This window comes from Coloeus monedula (assembly GCF_965178545.1).
Source record: "Coloeus monedula genome assembly, chromosome: 19".
Classification (NCBI taxonomy): domain Eukaryota; kingdom Metazoa; phylum Chordata; class Aves; order Passeriformes; family Corvidae; genus Coloeus; species Coloeus monedula.
Window position 1 is genome coordinate 7,447,915 of NC_138799.1, and position 23,515 is coordinate 7,471,429.

At 45.9% G+C, this 23,515-nt stretch overlaps 1 protein-coding gene across 1 annotated transcript in view; it reads left to right on the plus strand.

Annotated features, from left to right (window-relative positions):
- The first annotated feature begins 5,076 nt into the window (after positions 1-5,076).
- HLF (HLF transcription factor, PAR bZIP family member) overlaps positions 5,077-23,515 on the plus strand; it is a 36,415-nt gene continuing 17,976 nt past the window's right edge. Inside the window, exons 1-2 of the mRNA XM_082294171.1 lie at positions 5,077-5,390; positions 6,608-6,943. Of these exons, the coding sequence (XP_082150297.1) occupies positions 5,285-5,390; positions 6,608-6,943 (442 nt within the window). The 5' untranslated portion in view covers positions 5,077-5,284. The remainder of the gene's footprint in view (positions 5,391-6,607; positions 6,944-23,515) is intronic.

Below are 23,515 nucleotides of genomic sequence, written 5' to 3' on the forward strand. Positions count from 1 at the left end.
GACAGTACCAGTTCAGCTGTGACCATACAGATACCTGACTAGAATCTTTGCTCAGGTTTGAGAGATTTCTCACACTGCACATACAGTACTGGCTCCCATTTAACCCTGAGAAAGAAAAGCCTGAATTCTTCAGACCAGTCTATATTTAAATACACACAGAGTTCTAGATCACAAGCTGGCTGTACAATACCTGTCTCCCAGCACGGGAATGGGTGTCTCTCCATCTATCAGTAACCATATTTCTGCTGAGCCATGATTACTGCATCGTCTTCCTGCCCCACTTCTACCCATGTTTATGGAGAAAATACAAGTAGGTCCCTTGGAACATACTAGTCAGTTGGATCCCTAAAAAAACCACTTTCACTCCAGCTTTCTGAATGAGGGAAAAAACCTGCAGTCATGTTTCCATGAGATATTTCAGAACAGAATTCCCAATTTGCATTACAGGCTATGCCAAGGCAATGGGTAGGAGAACGGGAACTGCTGCAAAACAGTGGAGAAAATGCATCTCATGAACCGTGCTGGAGGTTTTTACCTAAAACCTGCAGTCCCTCCTTTTTAAACGCATTTAAAATAACTTGGAGCGGGCGGGGGGGGGGGGAGCTTTATTGAGTTTTCAGCGAAGAGGCACGAACAGATTCAGACCTAAGGGCAGGACCGAGTGCAGGCCGGGCCGAGGGTTACCCAAACGCGTAACCCGCGGTCCCCGTGGTGGGAGGTCACGACCCGAGCCAGGTCTCTGACTCGCAGCGCTCTGTGCGCAGCCCCAGCGGGAGCGGCTCCGGGCGGCAGTGGCCGCCGGAGCTCCCGAGGCGCCGGGGGAGCTCCTGCCCCAGCGAGGGCACGTCCCGCCCGGGGGGCCGGGGCCAGACACGGGGACATGGGACAGGGCGGCGGGCGGGAGATGGGGGGGCGGTGAGGGGATCGGTGCCGGAGCCGCCGATCGCCTCGGCGGCGGGAACACATCACACGGCAGAACAACAGCCCACGACAGGGCAACCCCACCACCCTGGACACCCCCCTTCTCCGGCAGGACACCCCTGACACTCCCATCCCTCCGAGAGACCCCTGCCAGCAGGACACCCCCCCCTTTCAGCAGGACAGCCCTTTTCCCACAAGGACGGCCCCGCTTCGCTGTGGCGAGGGCGGCGCTGGGGGCGCTGAGGGGGCTGTGCACGCGCCCACCCGCGGGCCTCGCCATTGGCCCAAAGTAGGTCACGGTCCGCGCGCGCGCGCTCACGTGACAGCCCCGCGCGCGCTGCCCCCCGCGCCGCGTGACCGGCGGGCGGGGCCCGGGGGCACCGTGAGGGGACCGGGGGAGGGTGTCCGTGTCCGTGTCCGTGTCCGTGTCCGTGTCCGTGTCCGTGTCCCTGTCCCTCTCCCTCTCCCTCTCCCTCTCCCTCTCCCTCTCCCTCTCCGTGTCCTCCCCTCACGGACTCGCCGGTGCCTCCTCCGCCGAGCCTCCGGCACCGCGGCCAGCGCTCTACAGGTGTCGGGGTGCCCGGTCCCCCCCGGTGGCCGCCCCGCGGTGCTCGGGACCCGCTGCGGTCCAGACCGGCCCCTGCCTGTGGGGCTCCGGCTGAGCATCCCCCGATCACGGCAGCCATCGGTGTCCGTGGGTGCTCGAGGACCCCTGAGCCTACACCTGCCCAGGTGGGATGGCCCTGGGCAGTGGTCACCATGTCCTCAGTGCACCTTGGTAAAAGGACCCCTGAACAGTATAAAGATTTTTCGACTTTAAAATCGCCTTGCAAATTGTCTTTGCTAAAGAAAATAATCACACTTAAAAAAAAAATTCTTAGTAGTCTATTAACCACTGGGTACTTGGTTTGAAAAGAATCGGACTTCTAGGCCACATAACTGATCCCAGTGATGGAAACAACCATTAGCAGAAATATAAACATGGGTTGAGATTTTTTTTTTTTTAAATAAGGCACCCATCAAGGTATTTTCAATACAAAAACTAAGCAGCTGCATAGTCCTTCATAAGCCATAAAATAAACATTTTATGGGTGAATGCTAAGCTAAGAACACATGCCAAAAATTGTATTGCAATTGGAAAATGGAGAAACTCAGGTAGTGTATCATTAGCTCTGTTTTGTCTTGGTTGGCTTTACCTGGAGTGCACCGTGTGGGGTCAGCCAGTGGTCAAAACAACACGAAGAAATTGGGGGCCACCTTTGGAAAAATGTAGCAAGTAAAAATCAGTAATTTGTAGGTACAGACAACAACAGGATATCCTGACAGCCTCGAATTTAGGCTATTTGGGATTAAACCTGCCTGTGTAGCATGCCTGGAGTTAAATTACTGCTCCTGTTGTGTGAGACCAAAAACAACAGCTCCAGCACCCTGCTTAGGTACTCTGCTCAGCTTTGCTGGCTGGTCTATAAATTGGGAAGAGTTATTTTGGCTTTCTCATCTAGGAAATTCCCATGTCCTGCGTGTTGGGAATGCAGGGTCTGTAACTACACACACAGAGGCTTCCTTTTGTTCCATGCTTGCACTGACCTACCCATAATTTACTTCATTCAGTGCTAAGCAGTGAAGCAGTGCAGGTTTCCTGTCCTTCTGTGGTGTTGAAAATGCTGTTTCTTTCTGTCGAGTTGGGTCAATAATGGTAAAAACACAAGTAGTTGTGCTCAAGTTGATATTCCACCCAAAACTAATCTTGTTACTGGTGTTTCCCAGTGCCCCCATTACTTCTACATCTTCTGTTCTATTTACTCTTCTTTGCTGCTTATTATATTTCCTAAATATATCTATTTTTCTTTATTCAGCATAGAAGAAACATTCTGTACCACATCTGCATATGGATTGGCAATCACCCTAATCTTTGTGTCACTCATCTGTATCTCTCTAATTAAAGGTTTCCACTAACCAGCAATTTGGCCGTCTGAGGCAACGTTGGTACATGTACAGTCATTTAATAATCCACGGCTTTTTTCCTTGCTTAGGTGACACTTAAAAACTCCTGGGCTGTTGCTATCACACCCCTGCTCCAGTCGTGAACCGTGTGGCATCTATGGCATCCCAAGGTTCTCCCAAGCCCTGCTCAGCCATGCCCTGAGTATGTTCCTGTCACTTGTCTCTGGTTCTGCAGGGCCTGATGGTCACAATCCCCAGTCTTTGTGTTTTAGGTTGTGCCAGTGCAGTTTTATTGATTTGAATGTACTTTGGACATTCATCAGTTGCTTGCTTTAGGCAGATAATTTAACAAGACACTGGTCAGTGCACCTAATAATAGATCATAGAATTATAGAATATCTTGAGTTGGAAGAGACCACAAGGATCACTGAGTCCAACCCCTGGCTCTGCACAGACACCCCAACAATCCTACCCTGTGCCTGAGAGCGGTGTCCAAACGTTCCTGGAGCTCTGACAGCCTCGGGGCCGTGCCCATTCCCTGGGCAGCCTGTTCAGTGCCCCACCACCCTCTGGGGAAGAACCTTTTCCTGACATCCAACCTAACCCTCCCCTGACACAGCTCCAGCTGTTCCTGGTCCTGTTCCTGGTCACACACGTAATAGATACAGTAGATACATAAAGGGAGAACATGACTGTTCCTCAGGCAGCTTTTAATTCTAAATATTGGGCAGTTTATGCACATAATTTATCTTTATTTGCGTCGAGTAAATATTTATGATTATTTATATCTGTTGATGGTTAAAAGCTGACTTTTGAAGAAAGAGTCACAAATAAACACAGATGGTAAAGCTCTGTAAAATGCGATCCAAAAGAAAACCCAGATGAGAACAAAGGAGGTACAGGTGCCCACAGACACCTGAAGGGTGAAGTTACTCCTGGAAGAATGCATTTCTTGCACAGCCTGCATGGGCTGAAGGCCTGAGCAGGTGGAAAGTCAACTGTGCTTGAACAAGGATCTCAGTGAGTGGGGAGGAAAGTCTCATCGAAGCAAAAACGGGGCCTGGGAGTCTTAGTGGATGACAAGTTGACCATGAGCTGGCAGTGTGCCCTGGGAGCCAGCAGGGCAGTGGGATCCTGGCCTGCATTGGGAAGAGAGTGACCCTAACCCTCTACTCAACCCTGATGAGGCACGTCTGGAGTGCTGTGTCCCATTCTGGGCTGCTCAGGACAAGAGAGACAAGGAGCTGCTGGAGAGGGTCCAGCAGAGACCACAAAGATGATTTGGGCTCTGGAGTATCTCTTACGAGGAGAGTCTGAAGAGAGCTGGGCCTGTTTGGTCTGGGGAAGACTGAGAGGGGATCTCATCAATGCATATAAATATCTCCAAGGCGGGTTCCAGGAGGATGGGTCCAGACTCTTTTTGGTGGTGCCCAAGTGACAGCACAAATTAAAATGGCCATAAACTAAAACACAAGAAGTTCCACCTCAATGTGAAGAAAAACTTGTTTCCGTGGAGGGTGGCAGAGCCCTGGAACAGCTGCCCAGGGAGGCTGTGGAGTCTCCCTCTCTGGAGACGTTCCAAACCCACCTGGACACGTTCCTGTGCCACCTGCTCCGGGTGACCCTGCCTGGGCAGGGGAGTTGGACTGGGTGATCTCCACAGGTCCTTTCCAGCCCGAAGGATTCTGTGAGATGGTGAGAACGAACCCCACTCGTGGTGGTGACAGCGCTGTCACCGTGGGGTAACACCCGGCAGAGAGGCAGCGGGAGCTCCGTGGGAAACGCTCGCGTACCCTACAGCCTGTTCCCTTAGACACGGGTGGGACCCCCGCAGCCGGGACCCCTCACACCGCGGCAGCGCCGGGTCCCGCTGCCCCGGGGGAACCGCCACGCTCGAACGCCCCGAGCGGGGTCAAACGTTCAGGCTCATTAACATCTCCTTAACACATTCCTCCCGGTTACCGGGGAGACGCTCCGGCCCCGCGGGGGGGCTCGGGGGGGTGTCCCGGGGTTCCCCCCCAGTACCGGCCGCGCGCGTGCCGGGGCGGGGCGCACGGGGGGGCGTGGCCGCTCCCGGGGAGGGGTGTGGCCCTCGCGCCAATGGCGGGGCCGTTACCGGGCGTGACGTCAGCGGCGGCGGCGGCTGCACGTGGGCGCGGGGCGGGCGGGCGCAGAGCGGCGCAGAGCGGGCGGCGGGAGCGGCGGCGGCGGAGCAGCTGCGCGGCGGAGGGGCCCGACCCGCGCCCGGTCCGCGCCCTGTCCCGCGGCCCCAGCGCCCCTCGCCACCGGCGCTTGGCCCGGCCCCGCGCCCGGCTCACCCGCGCCGCGACAGCGGCCACAGCAAGGGAGAAGGAACCGCTCGCCGCGCAGCTGCCCCCCCGGGCCCCCTCCCTGCCGCCGCTGGCAGCCCCCACCGACCATGTCGCGGCCGCTCCCGCTGAACCCCCCGTTCCTGCCGCCCACCTACGGCGTGCTGAAGTCCCTGCTGGAAAACCCGCTCAAGCTGCCGCTCGCTCACGAAGACGGTGAGGCTTCCCCGGGACCCCTCGCAGCGTGCCCCGGTCCCGCCGTCACTTGGGGTCCGCGGCATCGCTTTCCCTTTTCCCTTACCTCCGCCGCCCCCCCTCCCACTCCCCCGGGTTCTCCCCCGGCGATGGAGCCCCGGGACGGCTCGCTCGGCGCGCTCTGCGGGGAGCGGCGGCCGCCCCGGCCCGATGTAACGGGACGCGCTCGGTGTTCCCATCGCCGGTCCTGGGGAATGGACGCCAAGGGCGCTTCGTGCCCCGGGTAAAGGGGGCCGGGATCCTCATCCCCATCCCAGCCCCACAACAAACCGCGTCCCCCGGTTCAATGGGAGAAAGTTGCGGTTTCCCCGGGAAGCGGCGGGAGCCCGGGAATACGCGCACCGGGTATGGCGAACGGATCCAGCGCACACGAAAAGCAGAAACCAAGGGAAGGTCGGGCAGTTCCTGTCTCCTCGTTTTTCCGAGTTCCACTGCCAAGCGACTCGCAGGATTTCACCGGGGCTGTTGTATGAGGTTAAAAATAAAATGCTGCAAAGGCTTGGTAGCTGACAGGAAGCTTTATGAGTTCAGATTCTTGCAGATCTTGCAGAGAAATCAGGCGTTTCCCTTATAAAACGTGCACTGAAATCACTGGAGGCTGTAGAAATGAGGAAGCCTCAGTTTAACTTTTTCTTTGCGTCTGCATTTGAATATTTTGTTGCTTCTTGTGCACATCAAAGCCGTATGCTGTCAGTTACTAACTGTGTGTTAGTAACGTTTAGAAGTGTGGAATTTGAGGACTACTTTGCTTGTGCAAGGTCTAGCAGGATTGGGACCTTAATTTAGAAGAATGACAGGTTAACAGATCCCAGGGATTTTAGACTAAGACTGTTCCTTTTCAACAGAATATTTGAATAGCTTTCAGTTTGCTGGAATACTTGAATATTCACTTTTAAGTCTATTGATTACTTATTGAAGCTGACATTCAAAGCTGTGCATGGAGTGGAATTGTTAACTCAAAACAGAGGGCAATCTCAAAAATGTGGTTGGATCCAGCAAAGGTGCTCAGTGACATGACCCCTCAATTCTCTTCCAAGTAGAGTGAGTCAAAGGAGTTACTTTTTTGAAGGGAATATTCCTTTCTTACACCTGAGAGTACAGCAGAAATAATGGAAATAGTAGTAGCTAGTGTTTTAATTACTGAGCTCTTACGTGTTTGTTATGTGTTTTTGTTTAAGCATTCGGTAAAGAAAAAGACAAAGAGAAGAAGTTAGATGATGACAGCACCAGTACCACAGTCCCTCAGTCAGCTTTCTTGGGTCCAACATTATGGGACAAGACACTGCCATACGATGGAGACACTTTCCAGTTGGAATACATGGACCTGGAAGAATTCCTCTCAGAAAATGGCATTCCACCCAGCCCAAACCAGCATGAGCCTAGCCCACACCAGTCAGGTCTCCAGCAAGCTACCTCAGCATCACCTTCTGTCATGGACCTCAGCAGCAGGGCTTCTACTTCAGTCCATCCAGGCATGGTGTCGCAGAACTGCATGCAGAGCCCAGTCAGACCAGGTAAATCAGCCCTTAGAACTTCCCTCTGGAATTTGGCGTGAGCCCCTCCTCTCCACTGTAAATCACTGCTTCTCCCTGTGCAGCTGACAGGCAGCTTAGAGCCCAGAGGATTGCTGTCACTCACACTCCAGCAAATAAAAACAGTAGCTCCAGTTATTGCTAACCTGCTCCACCAGGATTTTGGTTTAAATTATCTAAGGAAAGCTCTGGGAATTCCAAGGAAACTTGGCTATCTTAGTTAGTAATCTTAGCTGTTAGCAAGTAAAAAGACCACAGACAGAATGGCATAGATGCCACAGTGTTAAATGAGAAGGGAAAAGGACTGTGAAAGAGAGTATTCCTTCAGCCAATATTTGATGTGAGAACACAGAGTGGGCAGTTACTCTGGAGTTAAAGGTTAATGCTTCTTACTTGAAATTTTGGCCATAATCTTACTCTCTACTGAGCTAAAATTTGCCACGGGATCTGAGTTTTGGAACGACATTATAATCATGTTTAAATTGGCATAAACTGAGTGTAACTCTGACCTGAGTTTATAACTTGCATCTGCAGTCACCTTAAGCTTAGGAAAACACCATGGAGTCAAAGGCCTGGTTGTAATGCGCAATTCCAGCCCGTCTGATGTCTATGGAAGTCTTCTATTAGTTTATTAGCACTTGAGATCATCCCTTTAGAGACACCAGTCCGAATCCAGAGTAACTGCTCTGGCTTGACACCAGCATGGCTGAGATCATGGGCAGTGGAAAAGCGTCAACATTGAAGTTTGGGAAACGTGGAGCTTTGCCTTTTTCCTTAAAAAAAAAAAAATACAGAGAGTGACTTATTTATTGTGCTCCTCTGCTCACATGAGGTGTGCTAGAGCAAAGTGTGCTCTTGGCAGCAGGAAACCACTCCTCTCCCTTCTGCTTGATCATTTGCCATGCTCAGCGTGTGAAGTCATTGTCAGAATCATCTGATAAGGAGGCAAAATAAATAAATAGAGGGGCAAAAGTTGTGGAGCAGGATGAAATAGAAATGTCTTACAAGTCTGCAACATTCCTGTCTCGTTAAAAAGAAATAAAACATCCCCCAAAGCTCCCCAAACCCACCAACAGACTCCTTGGCCCCCCCATCAGAAGTGTGTGTTTAGTCATGGATTTCATTTACTTAATTTTACTTTGTGTGGATTTGACTTTGCTTTGTGTTTCAGTTTCAAGGCTTTTCATGGTTAACTGATAACTTATAAGGGTGTCCAAAGTTAAAATATATTTGGAGTAGGCAAGAGCAGAACATGACCCCTTGCTTTTTCTGAGCCAGCTTTAAAAATAGTGCATATGTGCTACACCGTTTTCTGTCACCTGTGCACACATAAAATTAAAAGCAGATAATCTGTCCGCAGTCTCTTTTTTTTCAGAGGAGCCTGGTAGTGAGCCAGGCTTTTAATGATCACCTGTCAGAATTTATTTGTAATCAGCTGTCTGTGTGACTTTTCAACTCATCGATTTTTTTTTTCAGTTTTTCCTGAGCCCTTTGCAGCTCAGGGTTACAAACTTATCTCACTGTGCGCTTTTTTACTGTTGAAAAGGATGTTATGTCTCTTGAGGTAGGATAAAACATCTAAATTTGCAGGTATTTTTCCCAACACCATCTTGCCTTAGCAAGAATAGAATTTTTTTGTTTAATGTGTTTTTTGGTTTTTTTTTTTAAAGGGTGCTCATTTCACTTCTTAAATAATATATTCTTGTCCCCCATTACAGATAGGAACTGTGACTTAATTAACAGTAGTCTGGTTTATCATCAGGTTGTTGAAATTTTTACATGCTGTCATGTGAAAATATTTCTTTGACAGTCAGTACTGAAGAGAAGACCATCTCACAGTTTAGCGTTTGAGCAAGTTTGAGAATATAACAGTATATATTTTTTCTAAAATTTAGTAAAAGTAAAAATGAGCATTTAAGAGTTGTCATAGAAGTGCCAAGGCAAATGTGCTGCTTTGAAAAAGGGAAGTAAATGTTAAAATCATTGTAGTGGAGCCTGTTGGTTAATATATCTTAAGACATTTAAAATAGATTTTTTTATTGTCACATAAAGAAAGGTTTTTTAATTGGTGTGAGCTATCATTCCAGTATGCATAGTATTGTGATTTGTGTTACTGTAATAAAGCAAAGAACAAGTAGTAGGAAGTCTACAATTTCAATACAAATTAATGTGATCTTACTACTTTCAGGAAAACTGAATGTTTTAGGTGATAGTAATTCTAAAAATATTTCATTGGTGTGTTTTCTGAATTTTGCCTTGCAATGGGAGCCTGTTTGAGCGCATGGGGCTGGAGGAAGGGTCCAGTCCTGTGCTGCTCCTGTTCGTCTTTAAATGGCTGTGCAAGTTTGGCACCAGGGCTCACGTGCAGGTGGTCACAACTCCCAGCCTGGCTGTGCCCTGTCCGGGGTGGGGGACATTCCCCCTGCACATGGAGCCCCAGCTGTGACTCTGTGACTTAGGGATGTGGTGCCCCACACCCCTCAGCCCCGGGGATGGTCCGTGGGAGAGCAGCATGAGATTTAATTTTGTGCATGTGTTCCAGCACAAGCCTTATCTGTCCGTGGGAGTGAGTGGTGTTGCCCAAACGTGTTTTGTGCCATGTCTGGAAGAGATCAGGAGATCTGCACTGGCGTTCCCTGAGTGTCATCAGGCTCAGCAAAGCTGTGCTGTCCCTGACTGTGAACGTGACATTACCAAAATCCTCACTGATTTTCCTTCCCCCTGCTAAAAACATAATGGCAACAAAAAGGATCTGTATGAATATAACTTAATTCTGTATTTCCAGCTCAGATTGTCTGGTCAATGAAAAGATGTTCAGGCTCACCAGTTTATCATCTGCAAAGAACAAAGCAAGCACCTACTTCTCATATATTTCTGTTCAGGGAATGTAGTTACAGGAATTTCTGGTTTTGTTTTGATGAGGGACACAGGGTAATGACTTGCAAGAGTGAAACCATGTATTTATCTTTCACAGTGCTGATTTTGTTAATAAAAAATAGTATTTTGATTTATTTTAGCATTGCAGACAACATTCATTGTCATGTGTAGATGCATTTAAAACTTCTGTTTTGTCTTTGTATTGGATGCCGGTAGGTTGGTTGAAATCTGTGGTCTCCTCAGAAAAAGGTTTTCAGATTTTTTTGAAGCTTTTAAAGTAACCCATTACTGCAAACACACTTTTGTGGTTCTTCGTCTATTGCACACCTCATGTAATCTTTTGGTGGAATGTCAATCTCCATTTAAATGCAGAGTCCTTAAGGAAATCTGGAGTAATTTTTAGCTGTTTGTATGTAAAGGGAGGGTACATGCTTTGTAGGTAACTAGTTGGTTGTTGCTTTTTACGTGGCTCTTTTCCCTGTGTATCCCTGATGGAGGTGATTTGGGCAGGGTACTGTAAAGGGTTTGAAAGGTGTGAATTAGAGAATCATCAGCTAGACCTGATGGAGAATCCAAACTAGAAGGTTTTTGGGATTTTGTGGTTTTAGATCGGAATTTTCCGTTTGCCACCAAAGCCTTGGATGTGGAGCTGTGTCACAGGGATGCTTCTGGCACAGTGATAACCAGGTGTTGTTTCTGCCTTGCTTCAAAGGAGGACAGGGCTGTTGGGGGCTCTGAGAGAACTCCCTCCTTCTTTGTGTTCTCTGGTGGTGGTTTTCTGTCTGTGTTGCCTGCATGGCTGGGTGCCTTAGACTACTTGCCAAAGTTTATTTAAGGAAAGAAGAAAAAAGAAAAACAAGCTTTGTAATCCACTGCAGAAATATACCTGTGTGCAATATCTGCAAGTCTTCCCTAAAAAAAGTAAAATTAGAGGCACATTAATCAAAAAACTGAGAATTATTTCCATGTGAAGCACACTTACACCTCCCACCCCGCCCAAAGAACGCAAAGATTTTTATGAAATGCTGTGGTTTATTTGATTAGTCCAGATATTCCATCTAGAGTGCAGTATCCATTACCTCTGGCTTCTTACACAGGCACTGAGCTGCAGTGACTGACACCAGCTACCATTGGGTGGGTTTCAGTGTTTTTTTTGAGCTCTTGTTTGTGATGGGCATGGCAGCCAGCTGGGAGAGGCTTGTTCTTGTTCCATGCAGCCTCGTCCCGGGATGGCTTGGTGCCGGGGCAGCCCCCAAAGGGTGTGTGTGCAGCACTCCCTGTATTGCAGCCTTCCTTCCCCTGCATTTCTTAACTTGACCTCCTCCTCCTCCTCCTCCAGCACAGCTTGGCAGAGTGAAGGGCAGCATTCCCGGCTGCCAGCTTGTGTGTGGAATCCTCTCCTAAGCTTTAATCATTGTTTACAAGCAGTCCCTGGGTGTTGCACGAGCCCCTTCTCTCTCAGAGGCCAAGGGCTCTCTACCTGCAGCACCCAGGAGGGAGCTGGGAATTTCCTGACCTTTGGTCTCCCACGTGACGATGGGAATGACCAGCTCCGCCATCCCAAGGCTGGTACCAGGAGCTGCTCTTCACATTGAGCCTCACGTGAGGCTCCGGGTGCCTGCAGGACCATGTGCTCCAGGCACGTGTCCCTGCCCTGTGCAGCCAAGCTCAGCCCAGCTCCGCTCCTGCCACTGCCAGCAAGGGCCCAAATTGCACTGAGACGGAAAAGCTGCGCCCTGCACTGCCGCTGCCAAGGAAGTGCACTCTGCGGGCAAGCCTCGCAAAACTGCTTTCTGGATCAAAGGGAGATGCAAAATATATTCAGGCAAATATTAAAAATAGCCTGTCACATGATAACGGGGGGAAAAAAGTGCTGAACGCACAGGCTTGTTAAGGCTGGAAGCAAGAACACTGTGTCTCCTTCAAGAGAGCTAATTTTAATATTCACAGTTAAATGTTGATTATTGGTTAAATAATTGCTTGACTGCGTGAAAGAACTTGAAGTTAGTTCAGAGTTCAAACAGTAAACAGCATGCAATAATCTTGGGTGTTAGGCTGTATTTTTAAATATCCCTGGCCCGACTCTCCAGGTCTCATAGTGCATTCCATACAGGGAGAGCTCCTTGTGCAAGGAAGGGCTATCCAGACTTAGGAAGAGGGCACATACAGGGAACACCTAGGATTTGGTTGGGATTTTTTTTGTCCCCTTAAAGATATTTCAAGGATGTCTTGAGTGTCAAGCTTGTTACAGTTACTTAGAAAAGTACAATGTATTTTTCAGAGCTTTGCTTCCCATCTCAAAGTGCATTGCAGAGTGATTGAATGGTTCTCAGTGCAGTGATTTGATTTAAGGAGCGAGTACACCCTGAAGTCTTTCATGAAACAATACATTATAGTGAAGAGAGAAGACCTCATCAGGAGATGTATACAAAGACACTGATATTATCTGATTAGATGAAGCTACATTAAATTGTTCAATCTCTACATATTTTTATGAGAGCAAATTGGCAATTGTGGAAGCTGCAGTGGCCAGATTCTGCCAATTAATCTCAGCAATAAGTACTTTGCTCCTCATGTGGTCTCCCTGATTTCTGTATTGCTCAGCAGGTAGGCAGTTTGTTGACTGCTCTCCGTCACCTCCCAGGTGGAGCAGCAAAATGTCACCATTCACTCTCTTGTCATTCATCTTTCTGGAATTTTTTTTTTAAGGGGGGTAGCAGCTCTGAGTGGCCAGTGGAGGTTTTTACAGGATGAAAGGACTTAGTCACCATCAGGTCACCATTAGGACTTTAGTGCGTTATGAAATCAGAAGTTTGGTTGCCTGGCAGTACACTGTGGAGCTGTTTAGTTTATATCACACAAAACGTGAGCATAGGTTTCCTTTTTTTTTTTCTTTAGTAAAGTCTTCCTTTCATAACAAAATATATTTTCAATATTTTGTCTGAATTTCACTGAAGACTGGCGATCAGAAAAAAATATTTCAGCGAAGTTATTTCAAGAAAAGCTGTGGGTTGATCTCTTCTACCTTAAAAAAAACATTTACTTAAACCTCGAATCTATTCCACTTAATGGACTAAGTTATACATAATCACTTGGTGTTGAAAATGAGTGTAAAATCCACAACTGTGTCAAAATGAATGTATGACAAACACGTTTTTTGTAGCTTGTATACTCATTTTTTTTTTAAACAAACAAATATTGATAAAGAAGCTCTCTATCAAAAAGCTGAATTTTGTCCTGAGAGCTTGAGAGCTGCAGTGTGGAGAGCTAACACAGGTGGGTAAGGCAGCATCTGTCCCAACATTTCTTTTCTTTTCTTTTTTTTTTTTTCTTTTATTCTGGTGCTCTTCACAGCACTTCAGCTTTGCATGACTGAGGTGCTATCCATCAAGTTTTAAACAAATGCAAAATATTGTTCAGCCTCTCACATTTCTGACACGCTTAAAGCTGTGATACAGTTCTGCTTCTCCTGTCCCATTCTCTCAACTAAGTTATGCCAGGGCTAAATTTGGCCCAGATTTTTGTTGTGCACCCTCCAACACCACTGCTTTGCTCGTCTGATGTGGCAAGCTCTTGCTTCAGGGTTCTCTGCTCAACTTTGAGAAACAGCTCTAGCTCTTCATCCCACTGGCATTATTCTCTTGTTCATATTACTTGCAATTTAATGAAAACAGGCACTGAGCATCTTGGAGCTCTTTGTTTTGGTATATGGCTGTTGTAGGAGAAAATAAAAAACTCCAAATTGCATTAGGGTTCTAGAAAACTCAGCTTCTTGTTAGCTGGAACACAAATGTAGATTACTACACAAAGCAGGAACCAGTTGTGTTTCCTACGAGCTGAAGCTACAGTGAACTGGAGCAATAACTCACCTGACACCAAATGTTATCCTTAAATATGTAGGTGTATAAGCAGAGAGGCAAAAATACAGAGTTTGGCAAAGATTTGTTGAAGATGGAGAATGGTTTAAAAAAAAAAGCATTCTTTTCCAATTAGCCTCAGGGAGCTCAGCTTGCTGTAAATTCTTTGTTCTGGAACATGGCTATGGACAATAGGTCAAAGATTAAGTAATTCATTACAGAACTGGTTGGTTCTCCTGAATTTAATAAACAAATGAATGAACAGGGTTCTCTGTCCACAGCAAGATCAATTAATTTGTGGGGCAGTGATTGGATCTTAAGTTTTATTTAAAACACTTGCAAGGCCTCCCTGCTTACTTAATGTCTGTGTGGACATTGGTGTCTTTGAGGTGACCTGGTCACTCATCAATCATGGGACAGGTGAAAGCACACCAACAGAAATTAAATGTGGAGAGGAAGGAAACTGTAAATTGCATTTGGAAAGAAATGAAGGAACAATAATGTGAAACTTCAAAGCACAAAATACTGCAGAAATGCATTTAATGGAGCGATCAGTATTTTTAGGACAGCAAGATTATTGAAATAACAGCACTAAACCTTCTTGTAGAAGAGCACATTGCACAAGGCTGCAGAACATAAAGCACAGGCTCAAGGCTTGCGCTGAAGCAGAGGAGATGACTTAAAACAATTCAGTCATTTTTACAAACTCACCATTGCAACATTTCAAAATGAGTCTTATTCCAGCAAGATGTCTGCTTAAAAAAACCAGCTGTGTTCTTGGCTTAGTACTGCTTAGTAAGTAGGAACTAAGCACTCAAACCCAAATTCTGTTCCTCATCAGAACAGAGAGGGTTAAACTGAATTTGAAGGGCCCTGCAGCAATCAGCCCTCAACCGCTGCCTCTCTTTGTACTGCATAGTGGAAATTCGGATGTTGGTGGCATCTGCAGCCCCTGCAGCTGCAGCCCCTCGGTGGGGCACTGGCCCTTCTGGGCATGTAACTCCTGCAGCTCTTGCTTGCTGTGAGAGATGAGCATCGGGGTATTTTTTTGTTCCAGTTTTTCTATGAAAACAAACCAAATCTGGTCATGCCAGGTGTATGGCCTCTTGCCTGTTCCTGCTTGCTGGTTTTTGATTATATGGGCTGATTTTAACCAAATGTAGCAAGAAAGTTGTGATTTTGAAGAATTAATTACAGTTCTAAAATTTTCTGAAAATAAATGAGTGGATGTATGAGTGGATATAGGATGGGAATGTGTTGCTGAGCAGGAAGAGTAATGCAAATGTGCATTTTCTACATCAGAAAATGTACGTTAGACCTTTAAAATGCCTGATCTGTGTGAAATGCTTCTAGAAAAGCTGACACCCTTTTAGACACCATGAGATGCCAATTCACTTTGAGAAAAGAATCTGCAAGAAACCAAATTTAATTGGTTTAGTGTGTGTTGGAGGGAGGGTAGTCAAACTTTTTCCACCATTCTTCTTCCTTGGAACTCCTCAGCTTCTCAGGTTCTTGGTCCTCTCCAAAGCCAAGCACAGTTATTTTACTGAAAAATTTCCTCAACTTTTATGCATCCTTGCTGTATCCTTTTCTTCTTTTGCAGCAGAGTCACCCTAGCTCTGCTGCCTGGTTTGAAGCTACCTTGCAGTGATCTAACTTCAGATTTGTGGCTCTTACCACAGTTATTGCAGCGTCACATGCAGGCGGGCGTTCAAGTGACCTTGTGCGCGCATCCCACCGCTCATCCCGCCCTGCACACGGAGCTGGCTTGCTCTAATCTGGGAAATTTTTCACCTTGCCACCGGGGTCTGGGCTGCAGCGAGGTCAGGAGTCAGAGGGGAACAGGGGAGAGTGAGAGTGGGCTAAAAATGTTGAGGGATCAAAGAGGAAAAGTGGGTCGTGGCAGGGTATGTGTGCTGGGAGGAGGGATGGGGGAGCACAAATGAGGGGAAAGATTTGTTTTCCTATTGGCTTTTCAAAGTTGTGCAATTTAAGAATTGGATTAACCTGATATTACTTTGTTTTTCTGCCAGATTAGATATGTTGAGTTTCTTGGCATTGTGGATTGTACAGTACATTGTGTGCTGTAAAATATGGGTGTGTCGGGACAGAGCTGTAGTGACACAACCCGCTCTTGGTGTAATGCAGTGCTGCTAGGTAGACTCCCCTGCTCCCTCTCCCCAACACATACTTGTAGGGCATTTACAAACCTGAGAGAACCTCTTTGTGTCCCTACATTTTGTTTCCAGCACAGCATGAAGACATTTTAGTACCGTTTCTGATAAGGTAACACTTACCTGAGGTCCAAGAACCTGTTTGGTCTGGCTGTGGCATATGCAATATTAAATGTCTCTAAAAAAGAAAAAAACTGCTTGAAAAGACACTCAAGAGTCTCTTCCTGCTTCCTCAGGATTAAGTTGGAGAAAGTTTATTGGGAAATGCTACAATTTTTTCTGTCTGCCTTTTTTTTTTAATGTGTCTAAAACATTGCCTTCACCTTAGCTTTCGAAGAGTGAAAAAGCAGATACAGATCTGAAATAACTGCAAGTGCTGAGCTCACTGTTGTTTGAAGTATACCACAGCAGCATATCAATGTCAAAGTAAAATTTTCACAGGAGTGTATGTTTGCTCAATGGTTTTGGTTTTTTGTTTTTGTTTTGGTTTTGGTGCTCCATTCATCCTGAGATAATTTGGTTTGGGATATCCTTTTTATACACTGGGCTTGCCCTGTGAAACAGCCCAGTTCTCTCTGCTTATTGCTGAGTGAGGGTGGAGTACTAAAGAAAGGTGGCCAGAATCTCAGCCCTGTCCAGCTGGGTGATCACTGCTCTGATTAATAAAGAGTGTGAAGACTTTGGGAAGTGAAACTACAAATACCTTGGGGCACTGTTGTTTAATTCCTACTCTGGTTTTCCAAACTTTCCCAGGGACCTGAGCTACCCAAGCAGGTTGGTTGCGAGGGACTGACCACAGCACGGCCTTTGTCACCAGCTGTCTAAGGGCCTGGCCTCTGTATCAAGAGCTGTACACTGAAAACTGAGGAGTTCTGTCCCTCCCTGTAGTGAAGGTTGTTTTTCTTGGAAGAGAAGAGCGTAAATAACAGAGCAGGTTAAAAAATTGCATATCTAGATTCTGTCATGCTCCTCAGCCATGTGTTGTTACTGTGTCTTACTCTACCAACTCAAAAAGGCAAAAAAAGCCACAGTGCTTGCTCACCAGCTGAAGGTGTTTCTGGAGTGGTAGAACATTTTTTGAGAGCAACACCAACTGAATAAAATGGAGCAGGAAGCTGACCTTGTGAACACCTGCATCACTGAACTCTATACTTACATGAGAGAATTAGGGAAGAGTGCAGCATATTTAAAGTTAACCTGCATATCTGCCTTCTGAGGAGGTTAAACCACAAGCCTTGAGTAACACATGTTGGACAGCTGTGGTTTGGGTGTCTGCTTGGAACACCTTGCCTGTTGGTGCCTTGGCACTTAAAAAATCAGGGCATGGATTGTCCAGGCTCCAAGGCCTGGTGTTGATGCATCCATAATCACGTGGCTGCCCTCAGAAAGGCTGTTCTTTCAGTTGGACCGTGCTCATCACCAGGTTTAAGAAACACTTTTCCAGTGTCTCTTATCTGCTCAATTTTCTCAGTGCGACACGGTTGATGTCATTGTTGAAAATTGTGGTAGTCTCTGTCTGAAAGCTGTTCTGGACACGTGAAAAGGAGTCATTAGCCAAGGAGAAGGAAAGAGCTGGAGGTGTAATTGTCAACTCGTGTGCGTCTCTGATTCCACCAGGTGCTGCACGTGTCTGGTTTATCAATTTATTCCTGTTAGAAACTAAACAAATCTCACTTTTCTTATGTACTCTGGTGACTGCTTCAGCCAAGTTGCTCTTATCTGCAGCAGGGATGTACTTCTGACGTCTTGTGTTTGGGGGCTTTTCTTTCTGCATCCACGTGTAACCTGCTCTCAGGGATCATGTGCACGTCTGATGCTGGCCAGGGATGCCGTTTGTCTCTTCCTAAGTCAGTTATTTAAAAACATTATTATCACTACTATCAAAATATAATACCTGACATGGGGGCAGGTGTTATCCCTCATGTTTTTCAGGTTGAATCCTTTGGCCAGGTCCTATCTCACTTCATAGATGTTTCTCTGTGTTCAGCAGTGGCTGTTCAAGGGGTGTCTGCAGTCTGAACCCTGGGGGATGTGCACCATCCATCCTGGGCCACATCCTGGCAGGCCTGAGCACCTCTGAGTCTCCTCAGTGTGGACTTCAAAATCACTCAGCATTTCACGTTTTTGAAACACTGATGAGTAGCTCTCACTCCTATCCAACGACGAATTTCCAGTGCCTTTTCCAAACCGGGTTCTCTCAGGATCTGCATCCTTGCAGGAGCTGGTGGTGTGTAACTCTAGTGAAGACCCAGCTGAACGCCGGGTGCTCAGCCCTGGGAGCCCAGTTAACACCTCATTAAAATCCACCACTGGCAACCCAAACCTTTAAGCAAACGCCTCAAGTAATTTTTTCTGCTGCCCTTCAGTTTCCAGCCCGTGGCTGGTTGTTTCCCACTTTCTCACGTTTTCCCAAGCTGCTGGTGTGTACAGTCTGAAGATCACATTTAACCAACACAAGGAAATCAGCTTGGCCCGACAGGCTTCTCCATCACGTGGCTGCAAATGTGTTCACTCTGTTCTGCCAGATTATGGTTGGCTGAGCAAAATACAGTGAAGCTCTGGGCTGCTGGCCAAGCTTTTATTTCAGTTTGGAGCTTACAGCCACATATTTGCTCTTTGGCAGGACATCCACTGGGGTATATTTGGATAGTAATCTAGCATTGTTTTGCTGCATTTTCTTCTTTTTTTTCTTTTTTTTTTTTTTTTTAATGCACACAGATAGTATAATCCCAGCACTTTGTCCAGTCTGTATGAGATTTCTCAGTGTACACCGTTATGTGTGTGCACTCAGAACTTGTAGCTGTGACCTTTGATAAATATAAGTCAAAGCAATTAACTTTCCTTTACTGAAAAATGCTGGATGTCCTACTCTTTGCCCCCTCTGTGCTGATAACAGAGCTGTGTTGTTACTCTTTCCAAGATCAAAAGCTTTACTAGGGTTTGATTGAAGTCCAATTATGGAAGGAAGTAACTGTGCTGGAGCCCTGAAAATAGCAGTAATTGTTAAAATAATAAAGTGTGTCCTTGTGTGTCTTTATAATATTTAAAACTTCTTTTGGGGTGGAAGGGGGTGGCTTTCCTCTAGCTTTAAAATGAAAATATTCACAAATGTCTTGTGGAAATAGGAGTGTGCTGTTAGAAGAATTTCTTTTCTCTGGATTTCTTCCTTCAGTTCTCCACCCCAAGTTGCCGTCCTCAGAAGCTGTTTGCATGCAGCCTGACTCATGCAGGAAAATAAAGCTGGATTTGATTTTTAACTGTATGGGAGGCTTTGAGTTTGGGGGGGATAAAGGCTTTATGATGCAAACTCCTTTATTTCTCTGTGAAACAAAAATGGGCTTTTCAAAATGCAGCGTGTTTAGGAAAGTTGGCTCTGGGTTTGAAACCCCAACATCTCCAAGGGCACCCTTGTATGAAAAAGCAGTACAAAAAGACATCATGCTTAGGGAAGGGGTACAAAACATGAGGGCAAGGGGCAATGTCTGATGGACAGTTCCTGTCATCTTCCAAAGGGACATTGCACTTCCAGTGTGTGTGGAGGGGTTTGGTTGGTTTGGTTTAGATGGATGGTATTGAGCCTTGAGTTGTGGGGTTTTGTTTACTTTACCAAAATCTTTGAGATGTGTCTGAACAGATCAACACTGGCAAAGCTGAAATACTTTTCCCCAAATCTTTATGTTGTTGTTTAGGATATAAATATGTTTTTGCTTCCTCTTAATCTTTCCTGCATCCTTAGAGAGGAGGGAACCTGGGAGAAAGCCCAGGCTCTCATCTGGAGTCAACTGCTTCAGCAAGAGCTTCAGCAAGGGAGAGCTTTGGGTCTTGATCTTAAAGCCCAGCATATCTAAATGCCTATTTGCCAGCTGTAGTGTTGAGTTAATTGAAACAGTGATGTGAATAAATAGAAATGAAGATGATGATATGGACAGTGATTGCCATAAGGGGCTGCTTTGGTGATTGTACAGCTGGGACAGGTTTGAAATTACAGCAAGATTTTACCAGGGTTTGGTTCTGTTTGGTTTTGCCTTTTTTTAACTCAGGTGCTTGCACACACATCTGATACAGGTAGGACAAGATAATCCTTATGTGAAAATCAATCTTTGTGTACTTTTATTTCAGCCAGCTGGACTCAAAAGCACTAAGTACTTAAATAAAATCTTTGCATTATGGATAAATGGTATCAAGTAATAAGTCCAGAGGATTGTACAGAGCAGGACTAGAATTTTCTTGGCCCCTTAAATTCTTAGGACAGAACCTGTTAATTCATTCATTTGAATTTTACTGTTGCACTCTCTCCACTGCCATAAAAATTATTTAGACTTTCTTTTTTCTTTTAAAATCATCTATTTATTCTGACTGTAAGACAGCTTTATGTATATAACATCTATAAAATACTCTCCCTTTTCAGCTCCCTGCTCTTACTGGGTTTGGATGGATCTTTGGCATACAAACCGCTTCATTGCCTTCTGGAAATTTTTAGTTATCAAAAGCCTTAGCAAGGGGCACCCTGTTGGTGTTTATCCAGTTGGCAGCTTGAGCTGCTCTCAGAAACAGCCCTGACTGATCTCGAGGAGCTGCTGAAACTCATCAAGCAGGTTCCTGCTCACCAATTATCCAGTTAAGCAGAAAGAGGAAAGGTGTTTCTCTTGCTTGTGTTTTTTTCTTTGCAAAGTTTAACTCGTTCTTCCCCAAGCTTGAGTATTTGAGGGTGGGTAACATGGCAACAGCAGCAGGGAGAGTCAGGGGCGAGAGGGGCAGAGGGGATCTCTGACATTGCACAGTAAAATCACACCAGGATTTCATCCCTCAGGTGGGACAGACAGGCAGCTTCCAGCATAAATCTACAGCATTCTGATTCTTCGCTGAGTCCTATCTAGTGTCACTCCACCAGCTTTTTGTCCACATTTTAACAAATCTTAAGAAAATAAAAGAGATTCCCCCCTCCAACCAAACCCCTCCCTACTTCAAAGCCAATAGTGAATGTTTCATCACTGCCAGAGCAAATTTGTTGATTCCCAAACACTCCACTGTGTCTTGGTTGGAAGACTTAAATTGCTTGCATAATAAGTGCTGGGGATAATATAAAATAAGCTCTTTCTAGTAGAGTTCTGGTTTTCAGTATATATTATAAGAATAAATAAATGCTCAGATGATAGCAGACAGCTGGGTTGTCCACATCTGACTGTCTTCTACATTGATTTTTAAGACAGCCCATGTGCATGACTTCTTGCTGGCTATCAATACCAGATGTGTTTGCTTGGAATTCAGAGGGATTGTCAAGTGACAGTGTAGTTGTAAAACAAATCATTTTGATCATGATTACTGAAAATAGTAAATGAGTGGGTAGGATAAAGTGAAGAGATATTCTCAATTCCAGTAGAGAACAAGAGGATTAATTGGCTTTCCTGACTGCCATTAACAAGCAGTGACTTGGTGAATATTTTTTTTCCTTCCTACCTCCTGCCCAAGGAATTGGAGCAGCACAACCCTGTGGGTTCTCTGATGTGTTACAAGGCTCCTGCAGCCAGGGAGGGAAGAGCTTCTTTCATTTAGGTTGTTTTCACAAAGCTTGTTGGTAGCACATGTGGATGCCTTGCTGCCAAATTTGTTGGAAATTGGCCAACAATTTCCCAAGCTTTTGGGAGGGGGCCGGGCAGATGTGCACAGCAGGACTGCACAAAACTCAGTTTTCTGGGAAATTAGCTAAAGAACAACTGTCAGGTACTGGGGGCACTGAAATGAAGTTTGCAAAGCAATTGAAGGAACCGAAGGGCCATTTAATGTCTTAATTCTGTACATGTCCATTAACCAGGTGCACGAGATACAGTCCTTGCCCACAGGTTGGATCCACATTGGCAGATTTCCATCTGCCCAGGACCTGTCTGGAGCACTGAAGTGTAATTTGGTGACTGCACTGATTGTTTTGGAAGTGGCTGGAAATGCTCAGGAAGAAACAGATCAAAATACTCATCAGCTTAGGCTGCGGCAGAGCTTGATCTGGATGTCTGAGCTGTGCTGGCTGAGTGGTCTGTGAAATAACCTTTTTCTGTAGGTAGGGCTTTTCATACATTTCCTGAGTAGCCCAAGGGTGTAACTGAATATTTACTACTGTTCAACATTGCTTTTTATATTTTTAAAAGGAAGATTTGTGAGTGCACACGTTGGAATGCTTGTTAATAACAAAAGTTGAACAGAACCTTTCCATCATCAGGATTTTATTGAGTTTTGCTTGTGCACTGAACCCACAAAGACCTTTTCCAGGCAGCAAAAGGGAGGCCAAAGAGGTAGAGCCAAATTCTGGGGTTACTGAGCAAGGCAACTGCAAAACTGGGTGACCACCTCGTCCCTGGCAGCTTGGACAAACCCTCTGAACCAGGTAAGGGTGGGTTGGGACTTCTGCTTCAGTAGGTGCTTCTTCCAGGCTGCAGATAACGCAGGTGAGGGCTGGGGTTGTATTGTGGGTGGGCAAGAGCATCTGAGCTGGGTGTGAGTTGTGTGGAATGCAGGTGCATAAATAGCCTGGGCATGAGGAAGCAAAATGTTTTCACCTGTGAATAGATGAGTTACTTCTGCTGATGTGCACAGGAACACAGGCTTAGCTTCTGTAGAGAGAACACATTAAAAGTGGCATGAAGCATCTTTATTGTGAGACTAGCTCTTAATTTATTTCTGAAAATCTGGAATACCATAAATCTGCCAGTGCCATTTTCTTTATTCCTTCTGCATTTGTAAAAGGAGAACAAATAAAAATGTTCTGTAAGCTTTGCTACATTTTTAAGAAATACCATTTATATGACACAGCTCTATTTTGTATAATTTTTTCATATCCAAAATACAGAGGGCTTTAGAATAGATGAAAAAAAGCTGCATATCTGAGTTTAAGATAAAATAAGATGATCCCTGTGATAGAGACAGCAGAAATGATGTGATACGACAGTTGCTGTAGCAACACCACCTACTTCATGAAAATCAGAGTTAACAGGAGTGTAAAAGGTAAAGCCCACATAATTTTCCAAGCCTATGAATTGCTGCTGCCCTCAGCCTGCAGTGCTTTTGAGCTCTCCAGTGCTTCTCCTTCCATGTGGGCACAGAATAATCACCTTTTTCCACATGGCCAACTCCTGCAGATCCCATCCTGCACTGAGCAGGGCACACGGTGGGAATTCTGCAGGTGACCTGGGAATAAGAGGGAGATGAAGGATTTTGTCCTGTCCTGTCCTGTCCTCCCCCCAAATCCTCTCAAAAGCTCCAGACAACAGAATACTGTAAGGCCTGTGCTGCCTCTGCAGAGAATGGGATGACCACCAGTGTAAAACAGAAGCCAAGCAGTCAGTTTACTTCTGTGGGACTCAGTTTGTAAAGGCCTGGTGTGTTTAATATGAATTGTTAAGTAGTTTAGACACAGAAGGTCTCAGGGATACGGGCACTTTCCCCCCTCCCAAATGAACCCAAAATAGTGGTGCTCCATACCTCTGCATTTATAAAATGCCAACTCCCATGTTTAAAAGCTCCCATATGCAGTGAATTGATCAGTGATTTGCCAGTGCATATTGGCCTCAAGGTTACATTAAAATATATTATTTTTAATATATTGATATTTTAAAAATATATTGACTTAATATATTAATGGTTTTTGTCATTAATTG